Consider the following 20,261-nt stretch of genomic DNA (forward strand, 5'->3'; position numbering starts at 1 on the left):
AAATTAGCTCTTCAGGCAGTGTCCACATGGAACACAGAATTTATTGGCACACGTGACAAATGTTTGCAGAAGTTGCACCTTTGTATCTCTGATTCCTGTTAAGGATTTCCCATGCTAAAGTCTCTTAATTGACCCTGCTAAGTTGGATGGACACCTTGATGAAACCTCACTGGAACTCAACAACAGAAGGCAGTTTCAAAGCACTAGCCTCCTATGGATCTTATAAACATCATGCCATCTTTACTTTCAGGGATCATGATCTGGGATCATGATATATGGCATGTTTATTCTATGATCAGCTAGATAAAATTTTGTAAATGATGCAGATGATTCAAATTAAATAAACATGTTGCATAAAATTCTGCCATGAACATTGATTTCCACATGTCATATAACCAATTCCATGCTTTACGTTTAGGCTCATAATAGATAATTTTTATTTTATTGAATGATAAAATTCAGTCATCATTCTTTAACAGATTAGGATTCTTGGTCAATCAATAATTACATGATTAAGCAAACACAGGAGATAGGGACAAAAGTGAGTTGTGGTACACCTCAGTGTCTCATAAAACATACAACATAGTGCCACCTAGGAGTCTAAAACAATATTTTTTAAAGAGAGAAAACAACCAGATTGCACAATTCGAAATAGTACAGCAGGACCGTGTTCCAAACAATGCACAGGGGAAGGACTCTTACTTGATATTGAGGAATGACTACTTGTTTCTGGCACATCTGCTTCTAATGTAGGGGCAGATGAAGATTCTCGTGGCATTTCTAAGGTTGAAAGTCCTTTAGTGGAGGGATCTACAAAGGAAAAATAATTTGAAACTCAGGACACTGAAGAAAAGCAAGTTCAAGAGCCTTTTCCATATCCTTTTCACTCTTGTCTATTAAACCCACTCAAATCTTAATGTACTTTTTGGTTCTAATAATTACCTGAAGGGAATTGCATCCAAACAAGTTTCAGGGCTCTATAGGAGTTGATTCTACATTACCTTCTGCATCTATTGATGTGTCTCTTAGAAATTCATGATAGCATGACCACAAAGCTACAGCTCAGAATGTTTAACATGCACATCTTCAAATGAGGCACTTACCTTTTGTTATGTTTGGATCTGAGGTGTCCCCCAAAAGCTCACATGTGAGACAGTGCAAGAAGGTTCAGAGAGGAGAAATGATTGAGTTGTAAGAATCTTAACCCAATCAACAATTTAATCCCCTGGTAGGAATTAACTGAGTGGTAATTGAAGTGGTAGGGTGTGGCTGGAGAAGGTTGGAACTGGGTCATGGTTTGGGGTATATATTTGTATCTGGCAAGTGGAGTCTCTCTCTCTCTCCTTCCTTGTCACCATGATATGAGCTGTCTCCCTTCGCCACTCTCTTCCACCATAATATTTAGCCCCCCTCAAGCCCCATGGAATGGAGCCAGCCTTCTATGGACTAAGATCTCTGAAACTGTGAGCCCTCAAATATAAATTCTTCCTCCTCTACAATTATTCTGGTAAGATCCTTTAGTCACAGCAGTGAAAAACTGACTAAAACACCTTTCCATGCTGAATTTCTTTTCATCTAATATCTATCTCCATCTTTGTCTGGAAATTTCCTAATCATCATTTATATTTCAATTTACATAGAAATTCCAGTTCCAAGGATACTTCCAAAATCCTGTTTCTTCCAAAAATGCAAACAAACCCTGGGTCGAGTGACCTCTTGAATAATCACAGAGCGCCGTGCCCTTAAATTTTTGCAAACTTAACATACTATAATGTAACTTTCTGTGTATTTGCCCATGAACTTTGGTAAACCAGAAGTAATTTAAAAGTATGGACTGTATCTGAAATGGAATAAATACTATTAACTCAGATTTTGTATTTTATTTGTTGAGAAAGAAACTTTTTTTTTTTTGAGACAGGGTCTCACTAAGTTGCTGAGGTTGGCCTTGAACTTGCAATCCTCCTTCCTCAGCCTCCCAAGTAGCTAGGAGTATAGGCATGAATCACCAGGTAATGCTATTTTCATTTCCTATTTGATATCTAAGATGAAATATTTTCTGCATATACTATTGTCTTATTAATATCAATATTGGGAAATAAGTTGTCCCATATTATTCTAGACAACTACAGATTATCCTTTAAAACTTCTTAAAGCTTAATGGTTTGTCATAACAAACCTCCTAAAATTCCTTACAGACTCTCTTGCCATCTTCAGTAGCACCAGATGGTGAGCATCCTGCCAGCCTGGAGTGACCATGATAGGTTCCATGGATACACTATGCTGCTAATCAGGGAGACTGGCCCTAAATGGTCCAAGTTCTTAAGCTTAAAAATGTTCCATCTCATCATCTGCATGGGATAAGTTGTTTTTTTCTTGACATAGAACAATCCACCATACATTCATATATACATACATATAATTTAAGTTTGCTACTTATTAAACTTATTCAACTGTCAGAAAAAAAAGTAAAATAGATTCCAGGGGAGGGACTGTGAAAAAAAATTTAAGTATTGATTTTGAAACAACTATTTTTGATTCTTACAGGTCTTTCTGAGTAGATACAGTTGTGAGATTAATGACTTCTTGATAACCAAAAAATTTCTTGTAAAGTTTCCCAAGCCATCTTGATAAAGCACAAAATAGTTATTAATTTTAAGTTATTTAAGTCATCAAGATATGGAAAGATTGGGTATTATTATCCTCCCCAAGCGACAAGTCACAAACTTGCATAGCTCCCTTTCTCACCCTGATCTGCCTGCATTCCGTGTGTGCAACAGCTGCGACACAATAATCCCACCAGGAACGGGGAGTGAAAATGCTTAAAGTTAATTTCTGGGAACTTTTTGAAAGATTAGCAAGACTTTGGGAGTTTTTGTTATGCTTATTAAAATCCTTGATACATCTATATCTTAAAGAAATGTCATTACTGTAAGACAGTCATTAACAATCAGCAGTATATCAAGATGTTTCAATCACTTTATAAAACTTTTTATTTATATACAATTTTAAGACAAATACTAGAACAGTTATCCACATAACATATTTGCATTCAATTTTCATAGTGTTGTGCAGAAACCGTGAAGCTCTCCTTTCACGCATCAGACACCTGCCAGCACTCTCCTAGTCACTGGGACACAATCAGCAAACAAACCAGACTACAATCACTGCTTTGCAGGGCTCTCACTTTTGTGGGAGAGATAAACAATAATTAATCTGTGTAAAAGTAAGTTAATCATTGTATGTTAGAAGATTAATTCTCTGTGGAAGAGAAGTGAGAGAGAGTGAGAGAGTGAGCGTGCAAAGGTCAGGTAGGGGTGGGACACTGCGGTGTCATCCAGGGCAGGGCTCATTGAGAACCTGATATTTGATCAAAGAATTAAAAGAAGTGAGGATGTGAGTCAAGCATCGGGCAGCTCCAGGTCGAGGGAACAGCTAAGGCAAAGGAGGAAAGGTGTAGACAGTGTTCAATAACTGGCAAGAGGCCACAGTGGCAGAGCGAAGCCGTGGAGAGAGCTGGGCACATGCAGTGAGAGCGCTAGTGAGGGCGAGGAGCATGTTGGGAATTCCAAGAACTTCAAGAACTTGCGTTTTTACTATGGAAGAAATGGAGGGCCACTGGCAGGTTTTAAGATGAAGAAAAGCATAATCTCAAATTCTACAGGATCACTCTGGCTGTTGTGTTGAGAGGATGTGAAGGCAACCGAGGCAGAAGGTGAGAGACCAGTTAAGAGGCAACAGCACCTAAGCCAGGTAAGAACTACTGGCGGCTCACAGCAGTGAATGTAATAAGGGGTAATGTTCTGGATGTTTTGAAGCAGATCAAGGTTGCCAGATTAAAACAAAGAATGCTCAATTACATTTTAATCTCAGGTGAACTACAGATCACCCTTTAGAGTGAGTACATCCACGTAATATTTGAGAGATGTGGCTCCAGTTCTTCACTCCTCCTTGAATTGATGTCTTTCGCTGTGGGATTCCCAAGTTCTTCCCACTAAAGAGACAGAGTATATGTCCCCTTCAAGCTATAAGAAATAAGATTATGTCTGTATATGTCTTGCTTTGGCTAACAAAATTTTTGCAGGTATAGTATGACCAAATGGAAAAGTGCTTACATAACTGCTTTTGCTCTCCTGTGGCTCTGCTATCACCACGAGAATACTCCCAGGCCTCATGGTGCCCCACGGAGGTCTGCAAGCATGAGGAGCAGAGCCTGCCCCAGCCCAGGCTGGCTTAGGCAATCCCCAGAAGGCCAGTAGAGTCTCAAACTAAAGAAATGCTTATTGTCACATGCTACCGATTTTTGTTACACAGTGTTTTTTCAACAACAGGTAACTGATAGTTGTCTCAGCATATAGACAATATGCAAAGTCTTAGACTAGATAAGAACATCAAGAAAAAGAGTGTCCAGAGAGCAAAGGACCAAGGAAAGAGACCCCAGAGTACTTCCCCATTAGGGAGATAAAGATGGACCAACAAAAGAGATAAAAAGGAGTGACCGCTGAATAAAAAGAAAACCAAGAGAGTAAGGACCCTGCGAGCCAAATGAAATGAGAGCAATGAACCATGTCAAATACTGTTTACATGTCAGAGGAAAGACCTAAGAGTTGACTGCTGGGATTAACAAGAAGGTCCTTGGTGTCCTTGACAAGTGCATTTTTGGTGGTGGAGTAAGAATGGAAACTTCACTGGAATGATTCATAGAAAGAACACAGTGGGAAAAAATTGAAGATAGTGATAATAGTTGGGAGAATTGGGATCAAGAGGGTTTTTTTAATATATAAAGAGAGATATATAAGATTATTTCTGTATGATCAAGTCAAGAATCCCTTAGAAATAAAAAATCTGAGGTAGGAAAAAGAGCAGAGAATTTGGGGGTGCCTATATCTTTGAGTAGATATAGGAAATATCAAGGAAATGTGCCTTTAGGAACACAGCCAGGAAGTCAGGGTGCATAAGTGCAAACACTGGAAGGTAGGAAGTGGTAGGAGGCTGTGAAAATTCCTTCTGATGATGTCAAATAGGAACAGGAAATGAAAATTGAGGGAGAAAAGTATCTATGAAATAGTCATTTAGGAGAATGGAACTGTGAATCAGGAAAATGAAGTATGTTTGCCAGGTAGCCATAAGGAACCTGCTGACCCTGTACATGAGTAAACTCAAAATAGGTCAAAGACCTAAATATACTTTTTAATTTTGCCACTGTTATAAGAAAAAAAAGGAACACAGTTCAACATACAGGTTCAGGCAAAGACTTCCTGAATAAGATTGCCTATAGCTCAGGAAACAAGAGAAAAAGATAGATAGATAGATAGATGATAGATAGATAGATGATAGATAGATAGATAGACAGATAGATAGATAGATAGATAGATAGAAAGGCAGGCAGGCAGGCATCAAATTGAAAAGCTTCTGCATTGAAAAGAAAACAGAGTGAAGAGAAAACTGAAAGAATGAAAGAAAATATTTATCAGCTACTCCTCTGACAAAGGACTAATATCCAGAATATATAAAGAACTCAAAAAAACTCAACATATGAAAAGCAAGCAACTCTATAAATAAAGGGGCATATTAACTGAACAGACATTGTACTTCTCAAAAGAAGTACAATGAATTATATGAAAAAAATGTTCATCACCTTTAGCACTTGGGGAAATGCAAAGCAAAACTACACTAAGGCTGAGGTTGTGGCTCAGTGGTAGAGTGCTCACCTAGCACATGCGAGGAACTGGGTTCGATTCTCAGCACCACATAAAAATAAATAAATAAAATAAAGGTATTTTGTCTAACTACATCTAAAAAATATTTTAAAATTAAACTGGGGAGAATGCGGGATAAAGAGATACTTAAACACTGTTGGTGGGAATGTAAATTAGTGCATATGCAAATCAGTACAAAGTTTCCTCCAAAAGCCAAAAATAGATCTACTGTATGATCTAGCTATACCATTCCTTAGTATTTATCCAAAACAATTAAATTCAGCACATTTTACAGATACGTGCATCCCTGTATTTCTTACAGCACAATTCACAATAGTCAAGTTGTGGAATCAGCCTATGTGTCCACCAACAAATGACTGGATAAAGAAAATATGTTACATAGACACAAAGGAGTTTTATTCAGCCATAAAGAAGAAAGAAATTATAATTCACAGGAAAAAATGGAACTGGAGACTTCAATTTTGAGTGAAATTAAGTCAGACTCAGAAAATTATTGTACATTTCACTCTCATACATGGAAACTAGAAGGAAAAAAAATAGGGAGGAAAAAGAGACTCCTTCAAATTAGAAGGGCAGAGGAGGGGAGGGAGGGAGGGAAGGTGAACATGTTTCTTCGTATGCACAGATGCCATGATGAAACCCATATTCTGCATAAGTAATAAGTACCAATTTTTTAAAAGGACCCAGTTGAGATTTGTGAATTTAAAATGAGGCCATCCACATTATGTGTTTTTATACAGGCACATTAATCTAATAGGTACAGTAGATGGAGATTCCAATACTGATTCTAATACTAATCTAATAGGTGCCAGTATATGGAGACTTTGACTTAACAAGGGTTGTGTTTGGCCAAGGAAATCTGAAAAAGCAAAAGCCAAAGAGGTATAGGCAAGGAAGGGTTATACTGAGAGACCTGAATTTAAGAGTAGTAAGGAGATATGACATGAAGTAGGGGAGAGGCCAGGAAAGATGGCACAAGACATAGTACTGCCTGGGGGCAGGGGCTAGGAAGTGGTAATCAGAGAACAGGAGACAAAATTGAGATCTTGGAAAGATTGCAGGTATTTGTCTGTGAAATGACCCATGGCAGTAAGTAGCTGAGCTAAAGTGAGGGATTAAAAAAAATGTACACACACACACACACACACACACACACACACACAATCTATCACTGAAAAGGATTGATTCAAGGAACTGAGAAACCAGAGTATTAGAAGAGGCATCTATACCAATATTGAAATCAACAAGAACCAAGGCAGGAGTGTTTTGGGAGAGAGTAAGAAGAGCCAGGAATCCTATCTGCCAGCAAATGAGAAGACTGAGGGTTAGTAACAAGGTAGCAAGGAAACTGCATTACAAAGTGGTTGGATGATAGGAGATTCAGAGCTGGGGTTTTAGAGGAAGGGAGGAATGGTCTGAAGTGGGTAATGATGGGCAAGGAAGATGCCTAATCCCCAGCCATGCAAAGGCTGTGAGAAAAGCAGTGTCCCCAGGGAAAATCAGACGTCCAAGTAAGAAGGCCAAGGGAACAATCACAGGAGAGAGAACATAAAGGTGTTTTGCTCCTAAAGGTCCTTGAATTTCTGAGGACACAAGGGAAGGGTTAGGGAGTTGGGATAGAGAAACTCGAAAGAAAAATTAAGAACAGAATGTGTGCAAGCCTCGTGGAGATGAAGAATGCCCAGCACCCTGATGCTTCTTACAAGAACTGACACAAAGAAAGAAAGTGCACAGTGAGCTCAGTCCTGGGTTTGAGGCAATGAGCAGCAAGACTGTGAGCATGGGAGGGTTCCCAGAAGCAGGTGCAGGGCCGCCCTGGCTCCTGCAGAGAGAGACAAGAAAGTCCTGGGAAACTTAGGCCTCCTTCACTACCCAGCAGGGTAGGGCAGAAATGTGTATGCTTGTCATTACGATAGCATATTGCATATTTTATATATATATATGCTTGTCAGATATTTTTCTCTTGTTCTGGTATCAAATAATATAAAATCAATTTCCTCCCTGGGGAAGGATCATACATAAGGATGAAAAAAGAAGGTGACATATGCACAAACATACATATTACAGCCTACATATAGCCTATTGATCATAGACACTCATCCTATAGGCCCTGTTGGTTTCTTGGATCCACACCCCATAGACCTCTACAGCTTTTAGGCTAGCTCTATTCTCCATCCCTATGCAGCATTTTTTTTCTGGTTCCAACAATAAAAGTTGCCCCACTTTCCCTTGAGACCTTCTTAGCTTCTTAAAATTTCTTATTATTAACAGATCTTTTCTTCCCCTACCTGGCTGGAGCATGACCCTTTCCAAATACGCTAGTGCTCATTCAACAGACTTTCACAGAGCATCTTTGAGGTACACAGCTCTGTCCTGTGAGCTAGAGAACAGCTAGAAACCTTTCAATAGTACCTGGGGCAAATAAAGAGCCTGGGCACATTCTCTTATAAGTTGCTTTCAGGTGGAACAATGAGAAAGGCAGGAGGATGGAGGATGGCCCTGGCATTGCTTCTGTCTGGCAGTGTGACCTGGGACAAGACACACTACCTCCCCTATGCCTCGGGATCCTCTTGTATAAAATCAGGAACCAGTCTAAAGGAATCCAAGAATTTTACCAGTCTCAAGTCTATGAATATACTAAAGTAATTATTTCTGGCTAATTCCTTTTTTCTGAAGGGTCTCCTCCTCCTCCTCATCATCATCATTTAGATTTGAACTAAGAAATGAAGCAGCCTTCCAATCAGCACCGAGATACTATGAAAGACTGTGTTTTAGAATAAGATGTACTCTCAGTTTGCCACTTTCTAAAAGTTATCTTCAGTGACTCCAAGAAAACACAAGGAATGCTGCTTAAGGCAGGAAATCTGTGCTGTGCCCTCATCACCATCAAATGGTGTCCGTGAATTAGGGCCTAGACTGTAACTGGTAATTTCTGTTTCCTGATAGTAGCACATGTAATCAGCTACAGTCCTAATGACTAAAATAAATTCTTAAATAATTCCATGCCCTCTTTGCTTTATTTTAGCCCTTCACATTTGTTTGTCCTTTGGACTATATCATAGCTTGCTAAAGTCAAACAGGAAAATTAAAAAAAAAAAAAAAGAAAAAGGAGTTTAATCTCTTCTGCTGCTTGAGGAAGACTGAAATTTCATTTGAAATATCCTGATATAGATTAATCATTGCCTCTATTGCCAACAGTGGCTAAGAACTGACTACAGAGTTTAGTGACAAGAAGCACAGAAACATTTATGGAGCCAGTAGAACCACCTCTGAATCCACCATAATCTGGTAAGCAAGAAGAATTCAGAGTGATTACGAAGCGATTATAATGCCACAGTCTGACATTATAAGATTTTGAGTGTGATGCACATTCAGTGCCAAAACTCTACCAAGAAGATACACAGACTTGAAGATAAAGGCTGGAAGAAACACAATAGGAGCTTACCTGGATCTTTCTGATCTCCCAATTTGTCTAGAATGTTGAAGGAGATGTCAAGGTACTCTCTCTGGATAGCACTGACAGCAATCTTTCTCTGTTTCCTCTGTCTGGGGACAATCTGAATCTTGAACTCTGATTCCTCGGTTCCATCCTCTTCCATTTTTCTTTCAGGATTCTGTTCTGTATCAGATTCGGCACTGGTATCAGGTTTCTCACTTTCTGTTGGATTTTCAGCATCTTCAGGAACTTTAAGGAGCACGGTTTTGGGCCCTGAACTTGGCATCTGCCCATGCCTCTCTTCCTCGGTGCTGGGTTCAGGGTTATCATCTGTTGACATCTCAGGGACAGCAAATGACTTCTGAAGGTGGTCTCGTTTTTGTTTGAGCGTCAGTGGGCTGCCACAGGAAAACTCTCGCAGCTCCTCTGCCTGAGATAATTCTTCTGAGTCTGTAGGTTCCTCCAGGGCTATGAGAGTAGGGTCCCTGTTACCTGCTGACTGGTTATTTCCTGAGTCCTTAGAAGAAAAGTCTTTGGAACAGTCCTCCACGCTGACTTGCACAAGAGGAGTTGTGCTCAGGCTGAGGGCAGAGGGGTGGCGAGGGACGGGGGGAGAGGAGGTGGCACCCTTGCCACCAGCCCCCCGGTTCACCATCTCCTCTTCCTCATCACTCTCCACTATTCTGAGAGGTGGAAGAGGCTCAAATACAAGAGAGTCACTGTCAGATGTTGAGAGTATAGAATGTTTCTCAGGCCCTGAAGTTGAATCGGAGGACAAATCTATCAGATCTAAATCCTCTTTGGGAGCAGGCTTTACTGGAGAGTCAACTTTCACCTCGAACGTCTCCATGCAGTTTAACCTAACTTCCGGTATCACAGGCCTTCGGGGCTCTGGAACACCTTCCACAGCTGGGTTCTCAGGGATTTCCATAGTGTCGGGCCTCGTAGCAGAGTTCTGCCTCGATCGCCCGTGGTCGTTCTGTCTCTGGGCGCTGTGAGCAGCTTGGGCAGGGGGTTTATCTACATCACACCGATCTATGCAAGACTTCCTGCGATGCTCATCTAGTGTGAACAAGAGGGAGTCTGCGTTCCCTATATCAAGAGATTTTTGTTTTAAAGAGCGCAGCTTTTTTTTCTGAATGCTTTCTTCTCTCACACAGTGCAGAATGCTGTCTTGTAATGCACCCGTTTCTCTATATTCGGCCAGTTCTATTTCACCTGATTAAAACAGAAAAAGCTAGTACTATTTTACTTGGAGATTTCACCATTTTTCCCCTTATACTTGGGCATACTATTGGCATAAATCATAATCACAATCCCAGCTCCACCAGAAGGAAAAACTGACTTTCTGGCCAAGGATTTTTAAGGTTCATTCTAATTTCAAAAATGGGAGAACTTTGGAATGAAAGAAACCAAAATGGTAGTTTAAGATCAGATTCCCCAAATCAAGCTCCGGGATAATTCCTCAGCTCTATTCATTTGTGCACAGGAGAAGGAATCATTTTTGGCTGAGGCAGATCTAGGAAACTGTATTCAAATTGTGTGGAAGAGAAGCAAACATTTTGCAACAAATCAAATCAAGCAATGGCCCTTGAAGACGATAATGACGTTAATGATGTATCTGTCAATTCACGTATATATATAAATGTGAATATATATATACTGTTTGTGCATACATATATATAAAAATCAACGGTATCAAAATGTGTAGTAACATAATAAAAGTAAGATTTCACCCCAAACAAACGGTAGAGTACAACATTTCTGCATAAAATTACTAAGAGAAAAAATTCATACTTCTCTGAACATTCATCTCAACCGGCTGATATTTCACCATTTTGCTGCCGCCTATCCTTTTCAATCTTGCAAAAAAAGTTTGAGACTCTTTATTGCAGGGTCCAGTAGGTGTATCATGAATATCAGATTCATCAAAAACACTATCTTCTTCTAATTGGGGAGAGAAAGTCAAAATTACACTTAAGAGGTTATTCTCTCTTAGGCTGTGTCTACACAAGCATTTCAGTGAAAGCATTCTGGAACAGTCTGGGTGGTTTCTGCACCAGCCAAGTCTAGCTTTGGGTTGATATTTCATCCAGGTATCAAATTATGCATATGTTGAACAAAGCAACTGGTTACAAGATTGCCCATCATTTTCTAAATGATAATTGGCAGCACTTTTTGAGAGGCATCTCAATATTCCAAAAGAGCCTTCCTAGAGAAACTTTCCCAAATGACACTTAAAACCAAATGACACAGATGCTAGTAACTTTATCTAGGAATCTGTGACACTGCTTGAACTTGCCTGAATGTCTAATTTGGCAAAAGGAAATCAAACAACATAAGTGGGTCTTGCCCCTTCTAACAATATATGCCTTCCTGGGATTTGGGAACTGGCATAGACACAGCCTAACAGTACATGCACCTTATACTTTGTGAATGCAAAATACTGTACTCTACATTTGGTAATGAAACACACAACACACAGAAAAAGCTTAGAGAAGCCACTTGTTATCTCAAAAGCTCCACAAATGATTATGGACTGAAAGAGTAAACAAAGGAAAAAGAAAACAGAAAAAAACATTTCCTCCTATTAAAGTAAGACTCTTCTCTGAGTCACTGGCCATTTGTAACTGTTATGGATCTCATGAATCCTACAAAGAATCTTTGACTTGTTATGATCCTAGGGTTCCATAAACAAATGGGTCCCCAAAAGTGCCTACTGAGTTTGTTTCTATGTCCTTTCTTCTTTTCTCATTTGGCCATTTTTAAATAGAAATACACTCAAAAACACATTAATGAGGAAGGAACTGCTATGCTGCAACTCACAAAGTTCACTTATTATCTTCTTTCATCCTTTGAAAAGCCAAAGCCACATGCAAAGTGGCAAGAGAAAAGGCTGCTTAGACACATTTAATACCACAGTAAATGGAATTAACCTACTATTTGAGTTGAATATCACTGAGATGAAAATATGTAGTCCATATTTATACCTATATATGACAAGATGAGGCTCAGGTGTGATTATGATTATTCAGGATTTCTTGAATACAGGGGAATATAAGCATTAATTTTAAGGACCAATCACTTCTTAATGCACAAGTTCTATAAGAAAATGAAAGCTAAAGCTGTTAATTTTAGATGAAATATCCATAGTAGTTTTTTAATCAAATAAAAAATAAATATTGTCAATCAAAATGGTTATAACAGCTCCCAGTGAATTCCCACAAAGATGAAAAAGCCCATCAAATCCCAATGTTTCTGGGGAATGTAATAAAATGCTCTATTTTAATTCTTCATTTTCTATTTAAGCTTTTCCCCCTTTGAAAAATAGTGTTGTTGTTTTTTTTTGCAAATAGGTATTATGACTTCCATGACATAACTGTGGAATAATCCTCAAGATGTACTGTATGACAGAGATGGAATGACAGCAAGATGATACCCCACACCCAGGTTCACTGGGATTGACCCAAACACTAAGTATGCATAAAGAATACCCCTAGCTTAACCAAACCTACTCAATTTCCCAGAGACTAAGACCTCAGCTAGTAGACAATATATTCCTCAGGAAGGATTTAAAAATTTTTCCAGAATTTGAAGAACCTACATTCTTAAACCTTTCAGCAATAAACAAACAGTAGAACTCAGCTATAATCCATCCCACTGAGATATTCCAGAGCAGTCTGGAATTCAGACTGTTCTTGCACCCAGAGGGTCATCAGGCACTTGGCTTTTTCCCAGGATTGGATTAGACAATGTCACCTTTTACAACTCTAGTCATGCTGTGACATTCACAGATATATACCTCAGTTCTTCGTCGCACCTGAAAATATCCAGGCTGTACTTTTACTCTATTTAAAGTTTCATTCAACTGTCTCCTTTAAGAAAAAAGCCATGAATAAAAAAGGTGTCAATATTGGAAATTACTCTAATTTATGGCCCAGAAATGTTTCACTCATCACCTTGAATCACTTCACATTGAATAATGAGACTAGGGAAAAGTGCTTCAGAAAATTTAGACTACATGAAAATTCTGTGAGTATAAAATTCAGGGGCAAACTAGAGAGACCCTCAAGATTCCACTAAGTGCAAAACTAAGTTTGTGTCACAGCCCCAAAGCAAGATGTTTCCAGCATGTTAAGAGCAGGCTTCCAAAGGCTCCTTAACCAAATAGCAGAAAATATCTTACAAACTATTTCTTACTATATGGGTTTTAGAAGCATATCAATTATTTCTCTCAAATTCTCAAATTAAGAAGTTAAAGCAGTAATGTTAATAGGAAAGTAACAAAATATTAAGTATTTTTTACTCCACCTATGTCTCCTAAGAAAAGCACTTTCCAGAAATGTGTTATATATTCAAGCTAAGTTTGAGATAGAATTCCAATATGGAAAGTACCTTTTTCTTTTTCGCTGTATCTGCTTATGTTACTGTTGTCACTGTACAAAGGTCCTGCCGTGGCATGGGGCTTGCAGCTGTGATACTGCGCATTGAGTGTGTTGACTGTTATGTGAATCAGGTGCAGCAGGATCTTGCTGATGTCACAGTCTCGGTATGGATACTGCTCAATAAAATGAAGGGAGAAAAACATAAATAGTTATTTTAAAGAATAAGTTTTTCCACTTAATATTGCCGAGTATTTTTCTTAGTACCTCTTGGGGATAAAAGAAAAAATACAGAAAAGTAAAAACACAGATTCTGATAATGGCCTTATTTTATAAGGCCATATAATGCCCTTATTTCTCTTCCTCTTGCACCAAACTCCTGACAGAAACAAAGGACTTCACAGTTACAATTGTCTTTAAGAAAACTATATTGCACAGACATCTGGTGAATACAGTTTCAAATATATTCTTTGTTTTCTGACATAATAATTAATGTTTAGATAAAATAAGAGATTCTGTGCACCATAAGAGGTTGTCGTTGGTCAGTTCCCCACAATTCATCTTTTTTTTTTCTGTTTTTTTTTTTTTTTTTTTTTTTGTACGAGGGGCACTTAACCACTAAGCCACATTTCCAGCCCTTTTTATTTTTTTAATTTTGAGATAGGGTCTCTCTAAGTTGCTTAAGGCCTTGTTAAGTTGCTGAGGCTGTCTTTGAACTTGTGATCTCCTGCCTCAGCCTCCTGAGCCACTGGCAATTCATTTAAAAATATTGTTTTTTAATTTTTTTTAGTTGAACATGGACACAATACCTTTATTTTACTTATTTATTTACTTTATGTGGTGCTGAGGATCTAACCCAGTGCCTCATGTGTGCAAGGCAAGCACTCTAACACTGAGCCACAACCTCAGCTCCTTTAAAAACAATTTTAAAGCAAATATTGACACAATCTCCTACTACTATTTTCTTTTTTTGTAATATTTATTTTTTAGTTGTACACAATACGTCTATTTTGTTTATTTGTTTTTATGTAGTGCTAAGGATCGAACCCAGAGCCTCGCATGTGCTAGGCAAGTGCTCTACCGCTGAGCCACAACCCAGCCCTCCTGCTACTATTTTCGTTCCAATAGCTCTTCTGCTTCCCAAAACTGATTGAATATCATGGTACTTCTTCTGAAGGTCAAATTTTTCTCCTACCAAGTCCTCAGAGATTCAAATCTCTTCACAATCTGCTCAAAGATATATTACAAGTACATCCAAAAACAGTGTGACTGTGGCAACTCACCTTGTAAAGGATGACAAGCAAGGCCTTCAACCACATCTGCCGGATGTGAGGTTTTAGGGACCAGAGGGAACAACGAGGTGGCTGTTGGAAATAATGCCGTAGTTGAGGACAAGAGCAGTATTTGAGCACCTGAACCACCAAGGGGAGAAGGTGTTTTCCCAAGTTAATGTTATAGTCCATAACCTGAAATAGAAAAAATATTAGTAACTGAAATAAAACTCTAAGAACACTTAGAAGTTCAAAAAGAAAAATTTGAGCCATCACAACAAAAATCTGGCAAAACATTAAGATCGCTCACAAAATATGAATAATAGCCAGTTTATGTAAAGTGAAGTTCAACCTCACAAAAATCAAAAACTTGTAAATTGAAAATTCTTATCTAATTATCTATTTACTTCATCATCAATTGAAACTAAAATTTTATCTATTAAACTAGAACTAAACTGGTCTCAACAAAAAAAATTCATACTGGTAACAATGTAGAGAAATAGACACTTTCAAGAGAGCAATTTAGGAACATATATTCAGAAGTAAGGAAAAGCACACACCCTCTCACACAATAATTAAACATATCCCAAGGGAATAATCAGCTCCAAAGTATGTGGGTAAAGATATTCAGCATGGCTTTGTTGCCCCAAATTAAAAATGATCTCCATATTCAATAATATAGAGATCTAAAGTAAATATGTATAATGTGAATTTAAAGAAGGGAAAGAGGAACGGAAGGAAGACATGTTAGATTCTCTCTTCATCGCAGATAGCTGAGCATTAGTGGTGCTCCATCCAGCTATTAGTATCAAGGCAAGATAACTACATGAAAATTCCTCCCACTTTGCCTATCCATGCTCATTATTTTACAATCTATTTGAGCCAATTGAGAGTAACAGCTACCATCCATCGAATTCCTGCCAAGAGACAGGCACTAATTAAGGTGCTTTACACTACGGTGTCTCTAATAAATCTCTGCTACTAGAAAGCAGAGGATGTTTAAAGCCATGAGAACTAACAACAATGGCAAAGCTGAAATCCACATACACATCTTTTTACCCCAAGTCCTCCACCTTTGTAGACTGGTGCAGCTATGCTAGAGAGTGACATGTGTAGCTCTGATCTAATTAGGCATATGTATATAGCCCATGACCCAGATTCCCAAGGGAATTCTCACATTGGTTGATAAGTACCTACATAAGGATGTTCGTTACTGAGCTGTCTGGAGTAGGGAAGAAGTGGGAGCAATATGAGTGTCCATCACTGAGGGAATGGGTTAATAAAGTGTGGAAGATCATGTAGATAGCAAGTGACAAAGCAGATGGAAGTAGCAGAAAAAAAGCCAGTGATAACAGTGTGGCATGAAGTAGGTTGTATGACTAACTCTCTCCACTTGAAGCCAAAAAGGAAGAGGATCTTAAAACCCCACACAAACAAAATAATCTTATATGTCCTTATTGTTTAATGGGCACAGAGTTTTAGTTTAAGACCTTGCAAAAGTCAGGAGATGGATGCTGGTGATGGTGCATAACACTCTGGAAGTACTTAACACCACTGAATTATACTCTTGAAAATGATTAAAATGGTAAATTTTATGTTAACGTGTACTTTATGAATGCACACATACACTCTCTTCATAAGTACCAGGCTACTAATTCTTGTTCATTTTTATTATATGCACATACCTATGCCTAATATCAAGTCATGTGCACAAAACTTTATATTCCACTCAATATTCACTAAATAGAATTTAATGCCTTGCTTCTATGGAAACCCTATATTTGACTTCTCAAAGCTGTCATCACACTTACCTGGGCAATTCCTGCAATAAATGCATTAAAGCAAGTTGACAGGCGCATTTTTTGAGGTGCAATCATGAAGCAACCTTCTTGTTGGTCATAGCCAAGTAAGACATACAGGTGCCGCTTGACCGTGTTGAAGGCCTTTGCACTGCTGATATCTGACTCAGCGCTGCTCTCATCCTTGGCCATGAACTTCATGAGCACTGTGATCAGCTGATGCACTGTCTGGTGGTCAATTCCAGCATCTTCTGGGAGAAGGTCCTTGATGGTGTTGTCATTCTCAGGAGACTGTTGTCCTGTTAGTACAAGAAAGACTGTCAGGGCATAGCTCCCCAGCAAGTGAGTTTACACTGCAATCTCACTTGACATTGATAAAGCACCATTTTTTCTGCTTCTGCTAAGTACTTAAGGGTTCTGTTCTAGACCAGAAGCTGAAAGGAACAATACAGCCTTTTAAGCAAAGCAGAGTCCAGGGTGGAAGTTACTGTGCTCATCAAACGCCAATTTACTTGGGAGTAAAAAAGGAATGGAAATAAAATTGGGGAACCATAAAACAAGTTACCCTCTAACAAGACAAATGTCTAAGCAAATTTTGTATTTAACAATTTTTAATACATTGGCAAAATTTTATCCTTAGTGATAAAGAGAAGCTTCCATTCGAGCTTTATAAAATAAGCATGTAAGAATTACCACAAAAATGATAGTTTAAAATCCACTATGCATAAAAAGATCCATTGAGTTATTTTGTTTAATACTACCTCAATTCAATTATATTTAAGAACCAACTGGTGCAAAAAACAAAAGTTTTCTTTTTCAAATCCTGAGCTATCAGCATGTGTATGTACTCTTTGAATGAGGTAGTCACAATCACAAATAGCAAAATATAAGCCCTGTGATATGTAATGAGAACGTATAAGAAGGGACACAGACAGAAAGAAAGAGAAGCATGAAATTTTAAAAACAGAAAAACACCACATGAAGGTGAGCTGGAAGTTCACATGGAAAGAAAAATACCTGAGCTCTTGGCTTCTGCTTAGCCTCATAAATAACCATATGTGAGTTATGGTTATTTATGAGGCTAATTTTTTCCTGACATTGACTTTCTCTGTCATTTTCCAAAGTCAGACATTATATCGTGCCTCCCTTTGTTCTGCCCCTAGTGATCAGGTTTGGTGTAGGACTTTTGCTCTTCTATATTTAAGTTTGGGGGCTTATTCAAAATACTCATTGCATTCTTATCCTTTTTTTGACAAGCAACATTAGAATTTCTAATTTGAAAACAAAGCTTTTGTCTGAGAGGTGAGCTCAGCACACCAGCATTCTCATCTCTCATGCAACAAGGAAAAGTTCACTAAATGACGACAAACTTTGGTTGCAAACCTTTTTAAGCCTTGGTTACATCCATTATAATCATGCTATAAGTGATGCAACAAAGAGTTAGGAAGCTATTTATACCTATTAACTCCCCAACTAATTTGGCAATATCTGAGTCTTCCAGGACACAGTCCAGAGAAGCAAGAAATAAGAAATAATTCTATGGACCAAAAAATTAGCTGGCAAAAGCCCAACCGCTTCTCTCTGGGACAGTGAGCATGAAGTTAATGTCAAATTCAGAATTTTCTTGTTAAGACCTACATATAAGGCAACAAGCTTGATTACTTAGTTTCCCTAGATGATCAGAAGAATGTTGGTCTGTTCATATATAATATAGTGAAAAAGGGATAATTGACAGTGAGTCAACTTAGTCTAAAAACTTAAAATGTCGGGGAAATCATCAGACACTCCTCTGTGTGACTTTAGAACATTAATATTTTCTGTCTCATTAAGCTTGTCCATAAAGAAATAAATATGTGCATGTCCTTTAGGAAATTTTTCTACCAAATAACACTCAAATACAACCTAAAGACTTGTTTATTTCAGTGGTTCATGTGCAGAGAGTGATCAATAAAATATAAATATTATCACTGTTTATCAGGTGTGCATCAGAAAAGAAATCACTTTTTGTGGAACAACAATTTCAATGCAAGGTTAGCAATACGAAGCCTCGCTATATTATAATTAAACTAAATATCTGTAATATACAATTTGGCCAAAAGCAATGCCTATGGACACCCCTGTAAAATTAAATTAAAACATTTTAGAGAACTCTTTTCAGCATTGAAAATATCTTCTTTCGATTTTTTTTCCCTCTTAGAGTATTACTTTACAACTAGAAGGACATTATTTCTTTGAGCAAGTTTGGGCCAAGGATGTGAGCATGGGCATCTAGGTTCCCTGCAAGGTCCAATGTTACTGCAGCAGCAAGCAATAGATGTTAGAATACAGCTTCAACACTCCACTCTTCAGCCCTGGAGGGCAAGGGTTAGGGGAACATGCATCACTGAGTCCTGACTACCTCCTGCAAGGCAGATGGACTCAACCCCAAAGCCCTAAAATTAAAAAATGGAAGCAGGAAGTACCTGAGAAGGAGTTGCACCTTCAATTTACACCCCTGAGAATCTAGGGATCTGGCTGTAGAAGAAAAGAGCTCCCAAAAAGGGCCCTGCTCACTTCATCACAAGTCAAGTATAGAAAATAAGCCAACAGACGCAGCTTAAATATTCCAAAACTCTTCCTACCATCACAATGCTTCTTTAAACATGTGGCCTTAGGTTTTGCTAACAAATCATGTTTTCCTAATGACTAAGTACTGCTTTCACCTGTACCCTAGTCTCACTGCAGACTTGTCCCATTGATCTTTGCTGCTTGAGTGCGCAGTTTGCTGCTCTTGTTTGCTTCCCCAGAATAGCCAGTACTAAGTGATCCTTCACAAATCAGGTGTACTGAAAAAAGAGCTAGTTAATGGGACCTTTTGCAAAGAGGTTAAAAAAAAAAGTCTTTTTATTCCAATAATTTGTTCTTTCTATTGTGGGCTTTTGCAAATCTTATCTTAATCTCTTTAAAATAAAGTAAGCTTAAAGTTACCCCAATCAAATCAAGAAAAATAATATAGATAAGCAGAAATGTCACTTAGTGATAAACAGTACTGCTTTAATTACCTGTGACAGGTATAAAATTTCCATTTTTAAATTACAATGTTTTCTCTAAGGCATGACAATTAAAACACTAGTTTTGAATTCTAGTGTATGCAGTTCCTTTAGATGTCTTAACCATAGCAATCCAATGTGTTAAAAGATTTGATTTTACTGTTTCTATAATGAAAAATGTAGGCATTTTTATAATCCTGGAGGCAGAGCTACTCCTGCCCTAGCTTTAGTGTGACTCAGTCAGCTGGTCACAAGGGGTAACCCATGAAACCACAGAGTGGAATGCAGCGTTACTGATTCACATGACTTGAAACCAGGCAGGACCAGGATCCCCTTTTCCAGACTTATTTCCTGTCACTCCCCCTGTAGTGCTCCACGCTCCCAGACACTGGGCTGCGTGCAGATCTCAGAACAGAGCCGACACCGGCACACCGTTGTCTCTGCTCACGGTGCTCTCTCTGCCTTTCGACCTCCACCCGACCCCTATTTTCTGCTGTGGGTCTGGCCCCAGAAGCCATTCTTATTATATATCCCCTCAGTAATTTGGGATGTGATCCCTAAATTCTTTTACTTTTCAAAGACAAAAAATGAGGAAAGATGGGAGGAGAAAGAGAAGAACGAGGGGAA

The 20,261-nt window shown here is 38.5% G+C and overlaps 1 protein-coding gene across 4 annotated transcripts in view; it reads right to left on the minus strand.

Moving 5' to 3' along the window:
* Positions 1–20,261, minus strand: part of Unc79 (unc-79 subunit of NALCN channel complex) — a 211,009-nt gene that overhangs the window by 73,016 nt on the left and 117,732 nt on the right. For 2 of the 4 annotated variants that reach the window (XM_077799971.1, XM_077799969.1), the window contains 6 exons: positions 16,618–16,904; positions 14,819–15,001; positions 13,549–13,711; positions 10,951–11,100; positions 9,163–10,371; positions 703–810 (listed from right to left, as the gene is read on the minus strand). In XM_077799971.1, coding sequence (XP_077656097.1) covers positions 703–810; positions 9,163–10,371; positions 10,951–11,100; positions 13,549–13,711; positions 14,819–15,001; positions 16,618–16,904 — 2,100 coding nt within the window. The remainder of the gene's footprint in view (positions 1–702; positions 811–9,162; positions 10,372–10,950; positions 11,101–13,548; positions 13,712–14,818; positions 15,002–16,617; positions 16,905–20,261) is intronic. The other 2 variants (XM_077799972.1, XM_077799970.1) reach the window with 1 other exon arrangement.

This window comes from Urocitellus parryii, chromosome 6 (genome assembly GCF_045843805.1).
Source record: "Urocitellus parryii isolate mUroPar1 chromosome 6, mUroPar1.hap1, whole genome shotgun sequence".
NCBI classification, from domain to species: Eukaryota; Metazoa; Chordata; class Mammalia; order Rodentia; family Sciuridae; genus Urocitellus; species Urocitellus parryii.